The 23781-nt window shown below is 33.7% G+C and overlaps 1 protein-coding gene across 2 annotated transcripts in view; it reads left to right on the top strand.

The window, feature by feature from the left end:
- PIGK (phosphatidylinositol glycan anchor biosynthesis class K) overlaps positions 1-23781 on the top strand; it is a 107555-nt gene that overhangs the window by 50396 nt on the left and 33378 nt on the right. For both annotated transcript variants that reach the window (XM_046645477.1, XM_046645476.1), the window contains exon 10: positions 22382-22466. In XM_046645477.1, coding sequence (XP_046501433.1) covers positions 22382-22466 — 85 coding nt within the window. The remainder of the gene's footprint in view (positions 1-22381; positions 22467-23781) is intronic.

Genomic DNA, 23781 nt, shown 5'->3' with positions numbered 1-23781 from the left:
AAGGAATGAGAGAGACTGGTATAGCAGATTCTCCCCTCTTGGGGAGTGGATTTTGTGTGAGTATGCATGCATGCATGCATGTGTAGGGGTGTGTGTCGGGGGGAGAAGCTTGAGAGAAATTGGTTGATTCTGGATGTGTAAATTTTAGAAATATTTATACTGTTCCATTTGCTTTTTTCTCTGTAAACGTTTTTAAAAGCAAAACACTTTGTTGGGATTAAATAGTGTCTCAGTGAATAGCCACTTTCTTGAACTCTATAGATGATATATTTTACTAGGCATTAAACTTTGTGATTGTCTAATGCTATCTACTGAAAACCCATACTCCAGGGAACTTTTCTAGGTTGCCAAATGTCAGCGTGTACATTATTCTCAATTTTGAAAATTTCAAAGATTTTTAATTGAATTTATGAATGTTTTAGGAGTAAATTTAAAAAACTAGCACAAAATACATCTTTTATGCAGATTTAAAAATTGATATTATTAATTATTTCGTATTCTGGATATTCAAAGTATTGGATTTTTTTTTCTTTTCCAATTTCCTATAACTATTGGCTTAAAAAATATATTTTCTTAAGACAGCAGATGATATCCCACAGCAATATCACTTTTATTTATTATTTAAATATTGAATTTAAAATTTCCTTTGTAAAATAGCTAAACTATATCTTAATATTTAGCAACTAAAATTGAAATTGAGCTATTTGTCTTTTACCAAATTAATTTTGTAATTTCCCTTGAGCTTAAGCCTATAAGATACAAGATACATTTTCTCTTAACCATCTGAACATTGTGTTAATTTCCTTTATAAGCAATGACCATCTTTGTACTTCTTCTGTACTTGTTTTCTATTCTCTCCATTTAATACAATATTAAATACGTAATAATTGTACAATAAAAAATGATTTTAGTGGAATTCTGTTTCATTTTATATTCTGGGAGAATTGAATTTTGTCTCATAAATGTCTCCATGCATTAGTGTGAGAGCAAAAATTGTTGGTGCTGAAGATTATCTTAATTTATCTTTAATTGAAGAGAAAATTATTTTAAGCATCAAATTTGCCCAGATTGTTGAGTTAGAGCGCCCTCTAGTGTTTATAAATAAATTTTATTTAGAATATTGCTTATGGATGGTTTCATGATTACTGGTATATGTTATCCAGTTAATTTAGGAGAGTTAAGTTCCCAATATGTTCCAGGAATTTTTACATGGATGCTACAAAAATTATCTCAGTATATGTAGGTGGTATTTATATGCAAATATGAAAGGCAATCAAATGCTTGTTTAGAGAAAAGTATATTCGTGAGAGATTGGATATCACAAAAAACAATTAAGGAAATTATGGGCTTGAATATATATGTATTTTTTCAGATTTTAGGTTAAAAATATCAGTACCATCACTGTTATTAAAATTGGCAGTCATACTTTTTTTTTTTTTTTTTAAGATTTTATTTTTTCCTTTTTCTCCCCAAAGCCCCCCCGGTACACAGTTGTATATTCTTCGTTGTGGGTCCTTCTAGTTGTGGTATGTGGGACGCCGCCCCAGCGTGGTTTGATGAACAGTGTCATGTCCGCGCCCAGGATTCGAACCAACGAAACACTGGGCCGCCTGCAGCGGAGCGCGCGAACTTAACCACTTGGCCACGGGGCCAGCCCCATGGCAGTCATACTTTTTAAAAAATTATTTTGTACTTGTATTAGGGAAATAATGGACCTGATTTGTTCACATTGCCGGTATTTCATATTTTGTGTACTAGAGTATACTAAACTAAAATCAGATATGATGAAGAACTTTAGTACATAAAATTGACTGAAGTAGCTGTATGAAATAATTGTTTTTGTGTGTCTTCTGAAACTTAGATATTGAGTAAGGTACAGTCATATAGTTTGTAACAGCACTGTCTCTGTATGTATCTTACTAATGTGTTATTAATTTATTTGCAAGAACAAATGAGGAAAATAAGGGCTGATAGCAATAAACTTGGCTTCTATAACTTAATTCTAAACTGCTTCACTACAAGCGTTGACTTTTAATAAGTCTGCAGACAGATAAATAGCCTGCCCTCCTGAAAGGGTCGCGCCTACTAGAATCTAGTAATAAGTCCATGTCCGCATCACTCAGGTTACCAGTTTTGTGTCCTTTCTATACATGAAGGGAAAAGAGCCTCCAGCTTGTGGATGTGAAAATACAGGCACATTTTAGTGTTACAAAATGTAGAAGTCTAGATTCTATAGGCATTGCTCAAGAAGATAAGGAATGCAGGACAATGTGAACTGTAAACTCTTAACTTTTATCCTGGTTGATTAGATGAAAACTTACCTACTTTGATTTTTGCTTTAGGCTCTAAGTTTAGGCACTTGATTCTATTCATGAATTTTTTGTCATTGTCGTTTTATTCTGTTATACTAGAATTTCTTTCTCTCTTTAGGCAGTCTTTAACAATTGAAAATTTTTGAGTCTAGCAGGAAATTTGAGACTGGACTCTTTTCTTACAGACCTCCAACAGAGGGCTGAATGTGGCCCCCTCAAGGTTGGTCTATGTTTTGAACACCAGGGTAGGACTCTTTCAAGGGCTTGGTAAGGAGGTCCCCACTTCATGCAGGAGGTCAAAGATCAGACAATTGCTTTCACAGTCATCATATTTTGAGTCCTTTCTATATGCTTCATGCCTTATATGATCAGCTAGGACTTTTGGGTTGTAAATAATAGAATCCAACCTGAGCTAGGTTTATTTTCTTAAGGACATTGGTTATACAGATATTCTGTGTTTTATGGAACCCAGGGGCAGACCCCAGTAAGAGACTAGAATCAGGAACCACATATCAATCAGAAACGCAGGCAGCACCCTCTCCATCTCCCTGTTGTTATAGCCTTTTCTTTCTCTGCTGCTCTGGCCATGGAGGGGATGGAGTGTTTCCACACTACTGTTCTGGAGATTTATAGCTCTTCTATTCATGATAAAGCCCCGCTAGGGAATGAACTTGCTCATTCCCCACCTGAAGCTCCCCAGACAGCTTTTTGATTAGCCCAGCTTGGGTCAGATGTTCACCTCTGGTCGAGCTGGCAATAGTGGCGTCACATGAGACAAAATCATGGCCCCTGGGGGTTGCAACCCATGTGAATAAGATGAACCCCCAAAAAGGGACTTGAGAGCTAGGCAGATACCCTGAAGGGTGTTTGTATTAATTTTATTTAATTCACATGATAACTTTATGAGACAGGTGTAATTTCCCCATTTACAGATGAGTAAACTGAGGCTGAGAAAGGTTAAGAAACCTGCCTAAAGTCACATATCCAACATATGGTAGAGCCAAGACATGAATCTAGGAATGCCTCATACTTCTAGAAAATGTGTTCTTATTTTGTTCTTTTATAATTTACCCTGAGTTACTTGGTTTGTTCTCTTTTAAAAGGATATAAAATATAAATGGTAGCTCAATGAATTATCACAAAGCATCTACTCATATAACCACCAGAAAAAGAGAGAGAATGATGCTGGTATGCTGGAAGCTTCTCCAAGCCTCTGCCCCTTCCCAATCTCAACCCTTTCACTTCCCCTCAAAGTTAACCATTATCCTAACTTTCATGGAATTTACTTTCTTGCTCTTCATTTTATTTATATCATCTAAGCATGTATCTCTCAACATTATGTTTTGATTCTTTTGCTAATATTATGTTTTTGGAATTCATTTATGTTGTGTGCAACTGTAGTTCAATTTTTTTTGAGTTTTTAAAAATTGAGGTATAATTTACTTCTAGTAAAATCACCCTTTTTAGTAAACACTTCTGAGTTTTGGCAGATGCATATACTTGAATAATCACCATGCCACTTCATCACCAAAAGAAATTCCCTTTTTATCCAATTCCTCCTCCGTATCCCTAGAAACAACTGATCTGTTTTCTGTCCCCATGGTTTTGCTTCTTCCAGAATGTCATATAGATGGAATCGTACATTCTGTACCCTTATGAGTCTGGCTTCTTTTACTGGCATAACACACTGCAGATTCATCCCTGTTGTCATGTGTGTTAGTAGTTTGTTCCTTTCTATTGCTACGGCAGTAAATTCACAGCAGTAAAAAGGAACAGACTACTGATACATGTGATACAGTTTATTCGTGCATCAATTGAAGGACATTTGTTTTTGCCCCCCAGTTTTTGGCAGTGATGAATATTGCCACCATAAATATTTGTATCCAAACATAAATTGTCATTTCACTTGAGTAGATACCTAAGAGGAGGTTTGCCAGGTCACATGGAAGTGCATGTTTAACTTTATAAGTTCCAAACTATTTTCCATAGTCTCTGTACCATTTTGCGTTCCCACAAACAGTTGTTCCACATCCTTAATTACACTTGGTATTGTCTTTTTAGTTTTAGCTATTCTAGTAGATGTGTAGTAGTATCTCATTATGATTTTAATTTGCACATCTCTGATGACTGAGGAGTTGAACATCATTTCATGTGATTATTGGTCATTCATGCATGTTTCGTAAAGTGTCTATCCAAGTCCTTTGCTCAGTTTTTAAAAATTGGGTTGTTTTCTTACTAAATTGTAAAATTTCTTTATATATTCTGGATACAAGTTCTTTGTCAGATATATGTATTACAAATATTTTTTCTTAGTCTTTGGATTGCCTTTCATTTTCTTAATGTCTTTGTAAGAGTAGGAGATTTAATGTTGATAAAGTTCTTTTATCAGTTTTTTCTTAATGTTTAATGCTCTTTCTGCAAGCATTCTCAACCTAACTCAAGGTGACAAAGACTTTCTTTTATTTCCTTCTAGAAGTTTTGTAGTTTTAGCTTTTATGTTTTGGTCTATGATTTAATTTGAATTAATTTTGAGTATGCTTAGGGGTTGAGGTTCATTTTTTCCCATATGGATATCCAGTTATTCCGGCACCATGTATTGAAAAGATTGAATTCCTTGTTGAGTTGTGTTGGTTCCTTTGTCAACAATCACATGACCATATATGTATGTGTCTATTTCTGGACTCGATTCTGTTGCATTGAACTATATGTCTGTTTATACCAGTATTACACTCTCTTGATTATTTTAGCTTTATGGTAAATTTTGAAATCAGGTTGTGTGAGTCCTACACATCAGTTTTTTCTTTTCAAACTTCTTTTGACTGTTCTAGATCCTTTGTGTTTCCATATAAAGTTTAGAATCAGTTTGTCAATTTCAGGAAAAAAGCCTGCTGGGATTTTGATTGGGATTGGATCGACTCTATATATTTGAGGAGTGTGGATACCTTAACAATACTGAGTCCTCTGATCTGTGAACATATCCCTACATTTATTTAGATCTCTTATAATTTCTCTCTGCATTGTTTTATAGTTTTCAGTGTAGATGTCTTCCACACTTTTTGTTAAATTTCCTAAATATTTTTGTTTTTGATGCTATTTTAAGTAATATGTAAAAATTTATTTTCCATTCATTGCTCAAATGCAGAAGTACAATTAATTTTTATATTGACTGTATTCTGGGATCTTACTGAGTCTGGTGGTGATCGATTCAATCCTTATCAAAATCCCAGCAGACTTTTTTGTAGAGATTGACAAACTGATTCTAAAATTTATATGGAAATGTAAAGGACGTATTATAGTATTTATGATATCATTGAACGTTTCAATTCTAGTCTTTATTTGTATGTTTACTAGGAAATTAAATAAAAATTTAAATACACATATTTAGTAGAAAACTCTATTTTGGACTTAGGCAAAATAGATTATGAGGAATATGAAACTTTGTGATCAAACTATTCACTGAAAATTGCTCATAGTAAATTGATATGATTATGAAACTTTATGAACCAAAGATTCACCAGAATGGCTCAATCAATAGTTGACAGGATTTCTTCCCTACTATTCTACGTACTACTGTATACTTCAACGTGATTACTTTACTCGTCAGTATAATTCTGTATTATCTTAAGCATCCTATATGGCCATTTATGTTGTTATTTATAAGTGTTGGTCACTTCAGTTATTCAGGAGCTCATCAAAGTGCAGTGTCAGAGCTTAAAGTAAGTGTGATTATTTTATTTATAAAGACACCAAAACTGATAATTAAGTCACCATTTTGTCATTTTTGTATACACACGAATTTCTTATCGTTACAGTTTCAAAATAATGTGTTGATCATTTCGTGGGCAAATTTTATTTTAAACAGTTTATTTCACTACTTATAATTAACAAAAACATCCATTGAGTTGGTTTATGACTTTTAAGAAATCAGTGTATATAAATAGCATAGCAGAATATAGTGCTATATCCCTTTGTATAAGTAAAACCTCTTTAAATATAAATTAGTAAATACTGTCTTTACTAGGGATAGTAATTTCCAGCCAGTGTTTATTAATATTTAAAACTGTATCAAAGCAGTTAATTTTAATTTAAACACTAAACATATAGCACTTAAAAGTTTTAAATTGTGAAAAATCCAAAAATGATACAGTATTATTTATGAAACAGAACATTAGAATTTAATCTGTTGAGATCTTTAGGGAATAAAGTTCTGAATTATGTGGAGAAGTAGATTGTGGGACCTTTAAGGTTTAACTCTTTAATTCTAGGTTCTTTGACTTTCTTGTTTGCCTTACTAATTGTAATATTGTTGCTCTATTCCACTAAATTAAGTTTTAATGTCCTAAATGAGTTAAATCAACTTAATGTCTATTATATGAGATTACAGAGGATATTACAGCATAATCAAAGGCAGCTCCTTTGAAATCAGTTAGCTCCTGAATTCAGAGCCTCTGCCATTTATTAACTGTGTACCTTGGGCAAACCATTTGACTTCTTTGATTCTCAATTTCCTCGTCTGTAAAATGGGAATAATGATTCCACTTCATAAGGTTATTAAGAGAATTAATTTTCATTTTGCTTATAAAGCTCTTAGTTCTGTGCTCAAATACGGTAAAGTGCTCAGTAATGAGTGTTCAATATTATTGAGAGAACATATCATATGTACTGATAAAAATTATGGCTAGAATTTATTTTTAGTATATTTTTGTCCATTTTCAAAAGTTACCTATTCTGTTTTTATTAATCTAGTACTAGAAAGTAGTTATGTCTTATCTGGAGGTTTCTGATTTGGAAAAGTACTATAAGAAATTGGGGAATTGCGTTTTACCAGAAGATGGCAGTAGAATTACATATTTGTACATATGGAAAAATCATATTTTGTAATGCTGAAGATTGAGGTAGGTTGTACGTTCAAATAAATCATGATATTTGTTTCTTCCAACCGCTGACAGGTGAAAAAGACTTTTGATATTGAGTTGTCAGTTTAAAAAAGGATAATTAACGTTTCTTTCTATATGTAAGTGGTCTTGCTTTAATAAACCTAGTGATTATAAAATAGGTAAATCTATAGGATTTTTTTGAATTATTACCCTTCTGCCATATTTTTAGAAATTAGTTGGCATATTATTAAATACTTAATCCAGAAATTGAAGGGTCAAAAATTTAAGATTTGTGTATGAAGATTATTTATGATTAATTAGTAATAAAGGTAATGCAGTTTTTATTTATAATTTATCAGTGGGTAAAACTGGATTCAATTTTTAAAATATTGATTTGTACATATAATACATTAGGATTGTTGCTGTTAGGGAAAGCAAGAGGCAGAAGACATTTTTATTAGTAATATAAATCTGTAATCCCATTTCAGAAATTGCCATTTTTGTTGCAATCCTGGTATGCCGTTACCTTGTTTTCAAGTATTCTACACATAAAGTATTGCCAGATTATCCCTCCTAGTGCTAGAAGGAACCTTTATGGCACTCTGATACAGCAGAAAGTGTGGAGGTGAATTGACTTGCATTCAAATTTTGGTTTAATTTCTTGCTTTATGTCTTCAGGCACATCACGTAATCTCTCTGAAACTCAGATATTTTATTTGCAAAAAGGTGATCTACTCTCTGCTTTCAGAATTATTGTGAGGATGGGGGATAATGTGTATAAAATGAGCATACTTTGTCAATGCCTTTTTAAGAGTGTGCCATGTAAAATTCAACGCGGCCATACTGATGTCTCTCTTCCAATGCAAAAGATACGGTGAGAGCGTTACCCTCTTTCTTTGGTGTAATATAGCTCTATTTATATAGCTTTATTTGCATTTTTATCAGCCATGCCACATCTTGCCCATTCTGACAGGAATTATTATTTGCCTGGTCTTCCCATACTTATTTTTGCTTATTTCCTTGTGTTTTTATCTTATAGGTGTTAGTTCATTATTGTAACCTATCAGTCTTTTGGAATACTCATTCTGATAGCACAGTATTAGTATTAAACTATCTATAGTTTTTATTGTAGCGGGGAGGGGGAATGAACCTGGTAAGGGACAGGGCCTGAGGTCTTTGCTAACAATATCCTTCATGGTAGCTATTAATTTTGGGGCACAGCTAATAGGTTTATTAGAGTACTATGAGTTTCTCAGGGATAATCAATAATTTGAAATTTCCTGATAAATTTTTTTTAATAGAAACAAATTCTACCTAAAAACTGCAGGTAAAGTCATTTATATGACTTTTCATTAAAATTGATAAAGTAAATATTATTTAAAGTCTATTTTTCTATAAATGTAATAAATAAATCCCTACAAGATGGCAGGTAATTAATATGCTTATTTCAAAATTAAATTTATCATAGAAAAAAGAAAAAACAGGAGACTGAAAAAGATCATGTTTAATTTTGGCCATGTCCTGGTAATATAAATAGTAATTAAATATTTATGTGAGAAAAATATCATATTATGTTTCTTCATGAAACAACCATTTATTGACAATTTTCATTTGAGCTGCAGATGACATCAATCTATCCAACATTGACTAATTCTATTATTCTCCATCTTTCTCTGTTTGAAATTCAAGTATACAAAGTTCTTGTCATACTCAGTGATATCCCAGACTTCACACTTTCTTTAATTTGATGGCACTGTCACATATTATTCTGAAAGTACTTTCACTAAGGGAAGCATGAGCTAATATTATGGGATGTCTTTTTTCAGTGAGATTGATCAACTTTATTTTAACTTCAGTGTTAAGAGCCTTTCTTTGCTCTTTATCTGGTGGGACCAGCTTCTAATGTTAATTAATATTTTCCAGTATGATTTCTCAAAAGTGAAAAACAAACGAAAATTAATGATATACAAGAGTTCGAAGGATATGATCTCAGAATACCTGAATTTGTCCTTGATAACTAAGTGTGGATACTGGCTGAGCATTACTTTGTATCACACTGTGAGTAGTTATGGACCTGGTTTAACTGGTCTGAATCTCTCGCCAGTCAGAGATTCAGATACTTGGTGAGCAGTTTAAACTGGGTTATATTAAAATTAGTATATCTGATTTTTTAAATGTGCATTTCTTTATGCAAAATATATGTATATTATGAGTATGTATATTGAGAGATGGACTAGGAACATAATGTCTTAGATTTCTATTAGGTGACTTAAGTATTGCGTGCTTTAAGACATTCTTCTGCACTTTTGCCTTAAGGTACTGAGAGAGGTAATAATGAGCAAAATTCTGAGTATAGGCAATCTCTGGCTTAGAGATACTACCCTTAGTTTCTGTTGCATGCAATAGAAGGAGTTGTAACTGCTCTTATTGCTTTGCATAAACATGGTGTATACATTTAAACTCTTGTATCTAATGATAAAGCTCTAATTTACACTTTAAAAAACAACTGATGTTCATAAGATTTCTCTTTAGTATCCTAAAACACTAATGTATATCTTCTAAATCATAGAAAATGATTAAAATATATTTTGTATGGTTTTAGTGTTAGGAGTGATTTTCTTTCTTTCTAGTTCATTGAAAATTAGGCACAGTGAAACCTAGAGTATCCAGAAATCAGGTAACTTCTAGTAATAGAGTACATGAAAGTTGCCAGTGAGCTGGCTCTGAATATGAAAAATCCCATTTTTACCTTAGATGTAAAAACACAACTTGACTTTAATGGCCTTTGGCAGTCACAGTTTGAAATTTCTTCAAAAGGAAACATTTCTCAGTAAAAGTATACCCTGTAATATTTGAAATTAGAAACATTTAACTTTTTCTAGAATAAGAAATTAATATAAATGATTTAGAGAGGTGGTTTGAAGTTAATAATAAAGAAAAACCAATTGACTTCACTTTCAGAATTGTTGCTGACTCGAGTTTTCTGAAAAGCTCTTCTGTTACAAAATACTTACATGCTCTATAAATTACCAAAAAAGCACTTTACAATACAGGGCTGAGGTACCAAGAAAGTAGTTGTGTGAAAACAACATTGTTTGATGAATGGCATTTCTGGCTTTTTCCAGATTGAACTAGAACTGGTGGCTCCCCCTTACTCAGTGGAGGGGGCTGCACAGGTTCAGCTGTCCACAGTGTTTCTAGATAGTCACAGCTGGTGTTCCAAACATGCAGCTTCCCTAAGCAGTTGGCAACAAGCTCAGACTGTTTGTCTCTCTTTGCAAGGCCTGGTTAGACGTACTATAAAGAGTGTATCAGTGGGTGGGGGCTCTCTCCTAGAGCCAACCCATGGTGTGTCTAGCTGCACCTTAATCCAAACATGCCTTTACAGGGGACCATGTGCTTTATCTTACTCAGGCCCTTGTATCTCTGAGACAGGAAATATTTGCGGGAGCCCATTGCTGAACAGTGGTTCTCATTAGGAAAGTCCACTTTCCTCAATAATAGGGAAATCTCTTGGAAAAAAACACGTAGGAAGCTAAAATCCATGTGGTAAGTAAACATGGAAGGCAAGGTTCTCTAAATGGTAATTACTGATACAGAAATCTAGAGTTTTGAGTTCAAATGGCTTTGTCTGAGGGTCAGGACAAAAGGCTGTGGGTCCATTTGTAGATAGTTGGGCTTAAGAAAATAACCATCTGCTTCAAAGTGGTTACCCAGATAAACTGATATTAAAAAATGAACAAAAAATGACATTTTCAAACATACAAAAGCTGAGGGTATTTTGAATCAGTACACCCTTACTTAAACAACATCTAGAGGGACGCACTTCTTGAAGAAGGCAAAGCAGCCAGCAGAGAGGTCAGGGTGTAAAGAAGAATGCTGAGCTCATAAATTAGGACAAATGTGAGTAAATTTAAGCAAAAACTGTGTGCCTTTTATAATTATGATGAGAATAGTAGCCATGATGATACTTATTTGGAGGAGTAAATAAAAGTACTAATATATTTAATAACAATATTATGTAGGAAGGAGAGGAAGTGATTGGTTTTAAAGTATTCTGAGGTTTTTTTTGAATGGGAGGAGAAGAGTAGTAAGTTTTAATAACTTTAGACTGTAAAGTAAGTATACATTTTACATTTTGAGAATGACCACTAAATGAATAGAAATAGAAGAAATAAGACAAAAAACAGTGCAGAAGAAAAAAATGAAATTAAAAAAGTCAATGAGGAAGCAGGAAAGGAGTAAAGATGAAACATAAAGCAGAACAAATAGAAATTACAAAGTAAGAAGACAGAAATAATTATAATGTTTATAACGATAAATTTAAGTAAATTAATCTTAGTTTAAAACAGATCATTACAGTAGAATAAAAAGAAATCTACATACAGACAGAAAACGTAATCCCATTAAATAGCTGAAAATAAAAGGATTACCAGGCAGCTGCTAACCAAAAGAGAGCTTATATATATATAGTTGTATTAGTATTATACAAAATAGACTTCAGGAAGGGTGTTAGCAAGCATAAAGAGGGCAACTAACGGTAAAATGTTTAACTCAACAGGAAGGTAAAAGCATTTCATTAAACTTTTAATTATCTAATAATAAAGCCACAATATATTTTAGAAAAATTTATGTACTTTAAGAAGAGGTTGATAAATTCACCATTGTAGTGGAACATTTCAATATCACGTTATCAGAAATTGATAAAACATTCCTCCAAATGTTTTGAAATTGAAATGTGAGCAATATGGTTAACAAATTTGATCTGATAGATTCAACAATTAGAAAATAAGCATTCTTCTCAAGCTAAAATGTAATATTTAAAAAAATTGACTCAGTTGGCCAAAAAAGCATGTTTTAACAACTATAAAGTGTTTGAATCTTATGGAACATATTTTTTTCTGTTCACAATATAATTGTTACAATCAATAGCAAAAACGAATTGTTTAAAATATGTATGTATGGAAATTTAAAAACACACTTTGGGTAATTATTGGAATAAAAAAATCAATGGAAAATTTAAAAATACTTAGAACTGAGTGATATTGAAAACTTTAAACATCAAAAGTAGTAGGATACAGTTTCTGCTTATGGAATGATGAAATAATTTGTAACAGGCTTATGATCCCACCAAGAACAGCTAGAAAAGCCAGACAAAAATCAAATTTTCTTTTCTATTTTTGGTGAGGAAGATTGGCCCTGAGCTAACATCTGTGCCAGTCTTCCTCTATTTTGTATGTGGAACGCTGCCACAGCCTAGTTTGATGAGCAGTATGTAGGTCTGTGCCTGGGATCCGAACCCGTGAACCCTGGGCCACCGAAGCAGTGTGCGCGAACTTAACCACTACACCACTGGGCCGGCCTCAAAAGTCGTATTTTTAAAGACATTAGAGAAGTATAGAAACAATAAGGACTAAGAAGATAAAAACCCAGATTTGGGAAGACTTCTTAAAGGTGAGCTGAAAATCTGTAGCCTCTTTTCCACTGGGTTAATTTACTGATTCTAAGAATAGGTCAAAGGTTGAGAATCTGGCTTAGGTCCAGCCAGTGGGTCATTGCTTATAGATAGAGAAACCGGAAAAATGTTTGGTGATTGTGTGAGGCTCGAGTGACACAGTTGTTACTCAATCACAAAACCAGTTTCCCTTTCAAGACATTTGCCTCAATCACATGACTAGTTTCTTTTTCAAAATATTTGCCAAATTTTGAAGCTACAGGAAGGCTATCTGTTAAGCAGAAAACCTCTGAAAACCAGAGCTGAATTTACTAATTTTGAATTCTAAGGAGAAAAAGATCTGCAAGATAGAGTCCCTGAAGAACATACCAGGTGAGAGTTGACAGTCCTGGAGACGGTGGTGAACGGACACAGTTTTCAACTACTTTTCCCCTTGGCTGTATTTACTGATTCTGGCTGCAGCAAGAGCAGAGATCAGGAAACTCTGGCCCATGGGCCAAATCTGGCTTGCTGCCTATTTATGTAAATAAAGTTTTATTGGAAAACAGCCATACTCATTCATTTATAGATTGTCTATGGCTGCTTTCAGGCTATAATAGCAGAGTTGAGTAGTTGTGATGGAGAGTGTATGGCCAGAAAGCCTAAAATAGTTACTCTCTGGCCCCTTACAGAAACAAGTTGTTCACCTTTATGCTAGAGGAATCTGGGTTTGGCCTCTGATGAAGGGCCACTGATGGAGACAGTGTGACCAGGACAGCTTTTGGCAATTCAGTGGGGCTAGAGTGCCTAAATCTGAAGCTGCACAGGACAACAGGACAAAAATCTAAGGCAGAAATCTTTGAAAAGCATAGTGGAATTTTCTGCAATCTCTCTTTGTTGAGGGGACAAAGACCTGCCAGCTTTCAATGTAAAATCTTCAAGGACCTCACCATAAGAATAGGGGCAAACTGAAGGTAGAGTGAGTCTTATCAAAATTATAAGGCAGTTTTAATTCAGCTCAGTTCCTGATTGAATGGAAGTGATCAGACCACCACTCTCTAACTGCCTAGAGAGGGAAGTGTAGATCTTCTCAGATGGAAATAGCATTATTGGTAGCTTTTTAAAAAAATTATAAATATGCAGTGTCCTATACACAATCAGTCAAAAATTACTAGGCACATAAAAAGGAGGGCACTATGACCATATACGAAGAGAAAAACAAAAAACTAAGTTGAGGGGATAGCCCGGTGGTGCAGCAGTTAAGTGCGCATGTTCCGCTTTGGCGGCCCAGGGTTTGCCGGTTTGGATCCCGGGTGTGGTCATGGCACCACTTATCAAGCCAGGCTGTGGCAGGCGTCCCACATATAAAGTAGAGGAAGATGGGCACGGATGTTAGCTCAGGGCCAGTCTTCCTCAGCAAAAAGAGGAGGATTGGCAGATGTTAGCTCAGTGCTGATCTTCCTCAAAAAATAAATAAATAAATAAATAAAACAAAGGAAATGATCAATTCTATTATTAAAAAAAAAGTGGAATGAAGAAGCAGACCTAGAAGTGATCCAGAACTTGGAGTTAGTAGATAAGAACCTTAGAGTAACTATGATAATATATGTCCAAGAAAATAGGAAAAAATTTCTTGAAAACATGTAAAAAGATAGGAAATTGACCAGAGAATATGAATATATCTAAAGCAGTGAAATGAACTTTCTAGAATTGAAAAATATATTTTTTGAACTGAAGAACTCAATGGATGGCTTAACATTGAATTGGATACATCAGAAAACAGGATTAGTATACTTGAAAACAATTCGATAGAAAATATCCAAACTGAAGCACAGAAATAAATAAACAAACAGAGTAAGAGACATAAATAAAGAACGAAACATAAATAAAGAAAACATAAATAAAGAAATAAAGAGAGAAACAGACTAAGAATCAGTGAAATGGTGTAACATGTGTAAATAGTGTCTTAGAGGACAGATTGAAAATAGAGAAGCAGCAATATTTAAAGAGATAATAAGCAGAACTAATGAAACACATCAAACCTCAGATTCAGCTAACTATTAACTCTAAGCAGGATGAATACAAAGGAAACCACAACTTGGCACATTTATAGTCAAAACACTGAAAAATCAGAGAAGAATCTTAAAGATGCATTACCTTTAATACTGACATAAACCATGGGAGTCATAAAACAATAGAATGACATGTTTAAAGTGCTGAAAGGAAGACAACTTCTAACCTTTAATTCTACACAGCAAAAATATCTTCCAAAAATGAAGGGGAAATAAAGATGTTTTCAGACAAACAAAACAGAGAATTTGTTGCCAGTGCACTCGAACTAAAATAAAAACTAAATGGAGTTCTTCAGCCAGAAATAAAATGATCCTGAAGGGAAGCATAGAAATTCAGTAAGGAATGAAGAGAAGCAGAATAGGTAAATATATTATTTAAGATAAATGGATATTGATGGGACAATAAATAAATAAAAGCGATCTCCTGTTGAGTTAAAAAATATTTGTAGAATTTAAAATATGTGACAACAATAAGGCAAAAAGCAGAGGGATAAATAGAATTAAAGTGTTGTAAAATACTATTCTTGTTGGAGAAATGGTAAATGTGTCAGTTTGATTAGACTACAAGTCAGGTTTGGGTCTTCTAATGTCCAAGGTAACCATTATAATCATGGTGAATGTATGTATAACTACCATGTTAGAGGAAGAAAAGGATTAGTAAAATATTTGGTTAATTCAAAAGAGGAAAGAAAAAGGAACATCAAATAGATAGGAAATAGAAAATAGACAATAGTTGTAAATCCAACTACATCAGTTATTAAATTAAATGTAATTGGAGCAAATACCCTCTTTGAAAGAGTAGGTGAATTAACCACAGAACCCTGAAATGTGCCTTTTACATGAGATGTCTCCAGTATCAGGGCACAAAAATCACTTGGAATGTTGCTAAAGTAATACTTAGAGGGGATTTAGGAAAAAAATAAGTAAAAGAAATAAGCCTTCAAGTAAAGAAAATTAGCTTTTTTTTAATTGTCAAAAATATATACCCTCTCCCAACAAACTACAAACAGGAGGATTAGATGGTTTTCACCATGGCATTTACCACACACAAGAGTGGGGCTGACATACGTGAATAAAAAACGAAAGCATGTTGCCTAACACATTTGATGGAACTGGTTAATTTTGAAACCAAAACCAGACAAGGAGAGTATGAAACAAATATAAAGCCAGCATCACTTATGATCACAGATGTACAAATCTTAAGTAAAATTCAAATCTTGTAATTTATGAATAAAAATACTTCATGAGCAAATAGAAGTTATCTTAAAATTGCAAGAATGATTTAAGATTAGAAAATATATTAATGTATTTTATTGTATCATTATATTAAATGTGAAATATTTTGTAATTGTTTTGTTACATGCAGGGAAAGCATTTGATTAAAATACATCAATCATTAATGTTGAAAAAAAGCTCCATGGCTTAGCAAACTAGAAATACAAGGGAACTGCCTTGACTTAATAAAGGCCATGTATCTAAAGCCAGCAGCAAACATTATACTTTAGGCTGAATGTTGAGCAGCATCTCAGTGGAAGTCAGACAAGATGAGGGTGCACGCTATAATTCCAACTATTCATCACTGCACAGGAAGTCCCGGCTAACGCAAGAAGACTAAGGAAAGAATAGGAAGTGGAAGAATCAGAAGAGGTACACTTTCTGCGTTTTTACGACCAATATAGCCATGCGTCGCTTGGTTTTCTGAGTTTTGTTATATCCACTTTACTCTGTTTTTTGGGAGATATTCTTTCTTAACTGTTAGGTACGTTTTTATGCCCCACTGCAAGCTGACAGTAAATAAGATGCGTTTCAACAATTGGGCTCCAAATTAATGTAAGCTTAGCTCTCTTGGGAGTTAGCTTTCTGTTCTGTCTCCAGTTACGTCTCCTTCCCCTGGCTCGTCCTCGTCCTTGTGCTTCTTCAAAGTAGGTGATAGCCAAGGTTATGTTTTAATATTTTCTCTCACAAGTTTTTAGTCTGATAATTAGAGGAGTGATGATGCTGCGAGTTTGGGAGGGGGTTCTCATTTCAAAGAGATGATGCCTTAGACTGTCGTCTCATTGCTATTTAACCTATCTTCATAAAAATGATCTTCAGTGACCCTTGGGACCTTTCTGGAGTTGTAATAGCATTTTGTGTTTGTCTCTATTGGCCAATAAATTGGAGTTCTTTTCTCCCTTAGAATATCTTTAAACTTTCAGGAATGTTGCAGCCTCTAGGTTTGTCAAGTATATCTTGCACAACAATGTGTGTTGTCAACTATATGAATGCTTGGGCATTTTTTAAAATGCAGTTTAGGAGTGGAAATTTTTCTATCCTTTTTTATTTTTCAAATAAGATTGTATAAGGGAATTAATTTTGTTTTTCTATATACTTTTAGTTTTGAGTAATACTTCTGAGCTATCATGTTCAAGAGGTTACACTAACTTTGGCTAGCTTCGCATTTTTGACATGTTTAGAGAATTTCTCCTTAATGATTTTGGATTACCCTGGATGATGTGTATTGAATTATTTATTGATCTTCTTAATTTTTAGTTTGTATTTGGAATAGCACAACATCTCTGCTTTTCTGTTCTTTTTCATTGGGTATATTTCTAGTATTTGAAAAGATGCTTTGATCTTCTGCCTACAGTAAGCTATGTCATTTTATACATAAATAATCTAATGTCAGCATGGCAAGATAGAACAAAAGCTTCACCTGTTTCTGAATCAGAGATGGCCTTATATATGGGCACAGTAAGTAATTTTACAGCGTTATTTCAGGAGTGCTTGGATGGTGCAGAGGAGAAAGATTTTTGAGAGCACTGAGCATCTATGAAAGAGTAAAAGAACACAAAAGAGATGAGGCTTGGTAAAGATGCACTTCATAGGTTTCAGAATTTTGCCAGCAGCATTTTATTTACTTGTGGAGGATTTGGACGATACTTTAATTGCATTTTGATTTGAGATGGTAGCATCATGGTATTGGATCCAAAATCCTTTCTTAGTATAAACAAATTCTGTTTATTATTGTTTTCTACAAAAACAGCTTTTAAAAAATAGTAAAGTAAAAAAAGGAACACACAGCTTTTTCCATGTAGAAATTACTCCCTTATTAAATTATTTAGGTAGATCTTAGTGAAGGATCTTGGAAAAAGATAATAAAAAAAATTTATTGTTTTAGGAGGGACTCAAAATGTTAAATAAAAGAAATAATGGATGGCTTTAAGACAAAGAACTTTACCATTTTGCATAAGAAAATCCCAGGTTCCCTTAGGATGACAGCTGTATATAAATTGAAATTAACATTTTTAGTTTTCTCAGTTTCTGGATTATACTATAAGCATAACTACTTGATCAGAGCCCTGGCTACTGAGGACTTGAGAGATGGGGCTTAGAAAGTGTGGGTGACCTTAGGTGACAATCTTGGGAAAGCACTAATTCTGAGAGAATGGAAGATGCCTCGCAAGGAGGGAGGAGGGAGTGTCCCTTGGAGGCTCGGTGGTGAAGAGTAAGAAAGAAGCAGCTGAAGATAAGGGTCCAAAGGAAATAAGATAAATGAAAAAAAAAATTGTTTCCACCACCACCATCACAAAAAGTACCATTTATAAAGAAACTATACTTCAGTGTAGCCACAGAGGAGGGTGCTCTTGAAATGAAAACTCAATAAGCCAATTTATCTCCCTTCTTACCCCATCACAAGATAACTTGTTATTGCTGATCCTGAAAAGCCCAATTTAAATAGTCTTCAACAGAAAAAGAATCCAGCATCTGTACAAAGTTACTATAAGAAAACAGAAAATTAAAATCGAATCTTCTCAGCTCACAGAGAGAGAGAGAGAATGAAAGCAAAAATAAAAAGAAAGAAAAGTCACAAAACAGGAATACTGAAACACAACACTGGAACGTGAATAACAAATATTACACAAGCAACTGCATTATGAAAGGACACTGTGAATCAGACACTCCAAAACTCACAGTTGAAATAGACACACAACAGGAAGATGTATGACACAGGAGCTGCCTGAACTCTGGAAATACAGCGACAAAAATCATTTCAGAAGTGAACACTTAATTACAAGGTACCCACGGGAAGGTAAATACTGCCAAAAGTTCAGTAAGAGACATAAAGAACAGAAATGAAAGAGAGTTGAGAAAATGAAACTGAAGTCAGAGATAAAAGGATCAGAGAGAAAGTGATAGAGAAAATCCAATATATTTAGTTCCAGAACTTGAACTAGAAAAACAAATGGAAAATGAACAGAAATTATATTTAAAATTATGGTTAAAAAAACTTTTCTGAAGTACAAGGAGATCTGAATTTCCATATTGTAAGGACTCCTTTGTTCCTGGCAGAATTGATCTAGACCAACTGACTGTTAGCTATATCCTGTATGCTAGTGTTAGACCTTAAAATAAAAGGAAAAAAAAGACCACCTGAGCCTCCAAGCCAAAACATAATAGTTTAAAAATTTAAAATAAGTTAAAAATGAAAGTAATTAGAATGGAAAGAAAATCAGCTTAACATCACACAGCAACATATAAAGCAAGAAAATGGTGGACAAACATTTTTAAGAAATTCCAAATGAGTAATAATTTTAATTTATTGTAAATTATTGAATAAATAAAAACTCCTAAGTCCATAGTGATACCCAAGATTACTTGTGAATTGCATTTCGAGTGACTTTTTAAAAATGTTCTACAGTTATTAAGAAAATTTTCAAACCTATCCGTGGTTGATGCATGCTGAAGTGTTTAGGTATGAACTGTCATGATATCTGCAACTTGGTTTCAAATGGTTCAGAAAAAGTAAAAAAAAAAAAGAAAGAAAATATAGAAACTTGTTTGGAATTTTTCATAGCAACTACTTGTCATTTTAAAAAGTCACCCAAAACAAATTGCTAGATTTCCAATATTTTTGTATCTTTCCAAATGACTGAGAGACATTTTGTAAGTAAAATATATTCCATCTTATACATTGTTACTTTAGATTTTTGGAATAAACAATGAAGAGTGTCTTTTCTGTATTTCTATATATTCTTAGAATTGCTTCAGTGGTTTAATCTTCATTCATTTTTTTTCAGCAGATTTTTACTGAAACTGCTGATGCCTTAACAGGAATCATGGCAGTGACACCAAACTGTAGTGAGTAGTAGTCATTGTATTTGTCCCCGCCACAGACACGCAGTAAGAAAGAGACAAACATGCACAGATATGTCAGTTTCACTTAGAACTATCCTTGATGAGGAAGGAAAAATTTTTAATTATTTATCTTTTTATTATTGAGTTGTAATAGTTATCTATACATTCTTGATACAAATCCTTTTTCAGATATGTGATTTGCAAAAGTTTTCTCCCATTCTGTGGGTTGTTTTTTAACTTTCTTGATAATGTCCTTTGAAGCACAGAAGTTTTAAATTTTGATGGTATTCAATATATCTATTTTCCCGTTGTTGCTTGGTACATGTTTTATATACCCAAAAAATGTAGATTGACTTTTTAAATGTACGTTATGAATATTTTAAAATAATGTGGGATTTTTTTTGTCAATTAATATTTATTTTTTTATTTATTTATTTTTTTTTAAAGATTTTATTTTTTCCTTTTTCTCCCCAAAGCCCCCCGGTACATAGTTGTATATTCTTCGGTGTGGGTCCTTCTAGTTGTGGCATGTGGGATGCTGCCTCAGCGTGGTTTGACGAGCAGTGCCATGTCCGCGCCCAGGATTCGAACCAACGAAACACTGGGCTGCCTGCAGCGGAGTGCGCGAACTTAACCACTCGGCCACGGGGCCAGCCCCCATATTTTTTCTTATTTTTAATTGTGGTAAATATACTATATTAATTTTCGAGGACTGCCATCACAAAGTACCACAGACTGGGTGACTTAAACAACAGACAGTTATTTCGTCACAATTCTGGAGCCTAGAAGTCCGAGATCAAGGTGTTGGCAGGATTGGTTTCTTCTAAGGGCTCTCTCCTTGACTGACACGTGGCCGCGTCTTCCCCCCTGTGTCTTCATGTGGTCTTCACTCTGTCTCTGTGTCCTACTCTACTCTTAGAAGGACACGGTCATGTCGGATTAGGGCCTACCATAACGACCTCATTTAGCCTTAATTACCTCTTTAAAGACCCCATCTACAAATACAGTCACATTCTGAGGTACTCGAGGTCAGGGCTTCAACATAGAAATTTTGAGGGGACACAATTCAGCCCATAACATATACATAATATAAAATTTACCATTCTGACTAACCATTTTAAACTATATAGTTCAGTGGCTTTAAGCACATCAACATTATCATGTAACCATCACCACCATCCATTTCCAGAACTGTTTTTATCTTTCAATACTAAAAGTCTCCTCATTAAACAATAACACCCCATTCTCCCCTCCCTTGTCCCTGGCAACCACTATTCTATTTTCTGCCCCTATAAAACAATGTTTTGAGGCAATATTTTTTCATCATTAGTGAGAGTCTTTAAAGTTCTCCCAAACTGATTATTTTTATGCTAATTCTACAAAGTATACACAGACTTTTACCTAGCCAAGAGATTCTTTAAGCTCTTAAATCATATCCAAAATTTTGTCCTTATTTGTATATCTGCCTTTTTCTTGGGAGAGATTCCAGATTTCTCACCATCAGATTCCTTGACTACAGCCCTAGAGGCTTAGACCAGTCTTGTTTGATTATTTTTCAAGAGAATTCAAGGTTTTGATTTTTCAAAACTTAATTTTTAAATTGGTAAGTTAATGTGTAATTTACAGAAAAAAGTAAAAGAAAGTTTAAATATGTTTAGGTCTTATTGTTTTGAAATGTAATGTTTATTTGCTATTTCAAAAATGGTCAATAAATTTTTAAAAACATTTTTGTAATTCTCTTCATTTGGGGAGATTTTATTTTTTATTCCTACTCTGCACTTTGCTATGTTATACTGTATTATGTATGTATTATGTCAACTCTGCATCTCATTGTAAATGTAGATATTAAAGAAAATATTTTTCATATAAAATAAACTCTGAGAGTTGTTGTCTTCGTTTTATTCATATATTCATTCAGCAAACATTTATTGAGTCTTTATTGTATGGTAAACATTGGATATACAAAGAAGAGTAAGACATGTTTTTTTGTCTTTAAGGAGGTAAAAAAATGTACCTAGATAGGTTTAAATAAATTATTATATTTGAAAGAAGAGTAAACAAAGAAGGAATTGGTGATTGGTCCAAACAGGAAACAGAGTGAAGAAAATCAGAGTCATGGAGCTGCAAGGCCCAGTGGTGGGTGCCACTAGTTGGATATGGCTGAAGCAATAGCCCAGTATATAGAGAAGGAGTTGCTAGAGATGAGGCTTGAATGTGGTTGGAGGCAGGTTTTGAAGACTTTTAAATACTAATAAAAAGCACACTCTATGAACAGGGAGTTCCAAAACATTTTTAAGTCTCAGAATGAAACACAGGATCTGAGAATATTAGGTGATGTCAGCTAATCTTATTACGTAGTAATTAAATGCAATGTGAGTACATTTATAGTTCTGTCATTTAAAAATTATCATTAGGTGGTTTTTCATAGATTATTGATAAATGCTGGTTATTTCAAAAATGTGTTTAATATATAAGTTTAATATATTTCATATTTGGCATATTTAGGTATTTGCTCTATTTAAAATAGTATTTACCTTAGTCTTGTGTTTTTTAATTTCTTTTTTCTAGTAATAAGGAAGACCAGATCGATGAAGAACGAATGGAACCTCTGAAATATGCTGAACAGCTTCCTGTAGCTCAGATAATACACCAGGTTTGCTGTCCACTTTATTCTTTTGAAAGAAACAAGATTTTTAATCTCTAGAAAGTAATTGCTTTTGTTAGGTTTTTCAGAATCGATGTGCGGTAGCTGAAAGGGGTTCCTGGCCGTCTATCCCTGTGTGGACTCCGCCTGTTACAGTTGGGAGTCTCATTCAAAGACAGTATTAAAAGGCCACTTGCTGGGTAATAGTAGAAGTCTTACTTATGTGAAATACAGGGTGAAATCAGAATTATCTTTTCTGCATTAACAATGAGACTTAATTTTAGAAAACTTTCATTTGAACCATCGTATATAGTATTTGTTAGTGACAAGGAAAAAACTGAAAAAATATCATTTGGTATAATTTTACTGAGTAGCTAAAATGAGAAAACAATCTTTCCCTACTTCCTCCACCCCACCCCATTATCAGCTCTTGTAAAGTGTGATTCTAAATGTCGTGTGGGCACTTTTTTCATTTCCAATTATAATGACTCTATCATGCCTTCTATATAACTATAATCTTAGAGAAGGCAGCGTGGTAAGTACTTAAACGTAGATTTTGTACTGTAATTTTGACAGCATTTAAAGTGTGCCCTGCTGGGCCAGAATCTAAGAATTTTAAATTGTCTGTTGTCGCGAGTTATGGCCTTTAGACCTAATGGATTTTTCAGAATCTGTAGATTATAGGAAAAATTAAAAGCCTTTAAATATCAGAATTTCTCAGAATTTTAATAAATGCTTATTATTATGAGTCTTTCCGTATGTCTTTATCAATCAAAAGAATTTTTATTTAGCTGATATGGGTTGATTAGAAGTAGTGCTGGTTTGAAAATGCTTATTAAAAGAAACAGGCTTTTACGTTAAAATGTTGGATGTATGATAGTAAAATTCTACGAGAAATTACAAAAAATGGTCAGAAATTTGCCACTTTGGGAAGCCTATCTGTGCTTGGTAATCAAGTCCAGTTTATATGTCAGGAATTCCCTAGCGTTGTCAGAGCTTAAATGACCTAACAGCCTGCAAATGTCACATTTAAAATTCTGTCTTCATGCCTGACTCTCAGCATAAATGAATTAAACAGCAGAGCAGGCAGCAAGTCAATATGTTCTTAACAGTAAGAGTGAGCAATGGAACAGTTTGTGGTTTGTTCGGAATAGGTAAATAGATTCTGCCCAGAATAGTTCACCTAGACTAAAATCTGAAACAGGAAACAAGAATTAACCTTTAAGATGGTTGACCAGATGAAATGTCAGTCATGTTTTTATAGCATGAATGAACCAATAACTATGGTTTATGTAACAGCTGCATTTTGCTCTTATACACTGTA

Source organism: Equus quagga, chromosome 18 (genome assembly GCF_021613505.1).
Source record: "Equus quagga isolate Etosha38 chromosome 18, UCLA_HA_Equagga_1.0, whole genome shotgun sequence".
NCBI lineage: Eukaryota > Metazoa > Chordata > Mammalia > Perissodactyla > Equidae > Equus > Equus quagga.
This window is presented reverse-complemented; position numbering and strand designations above follow the sequence as displayed.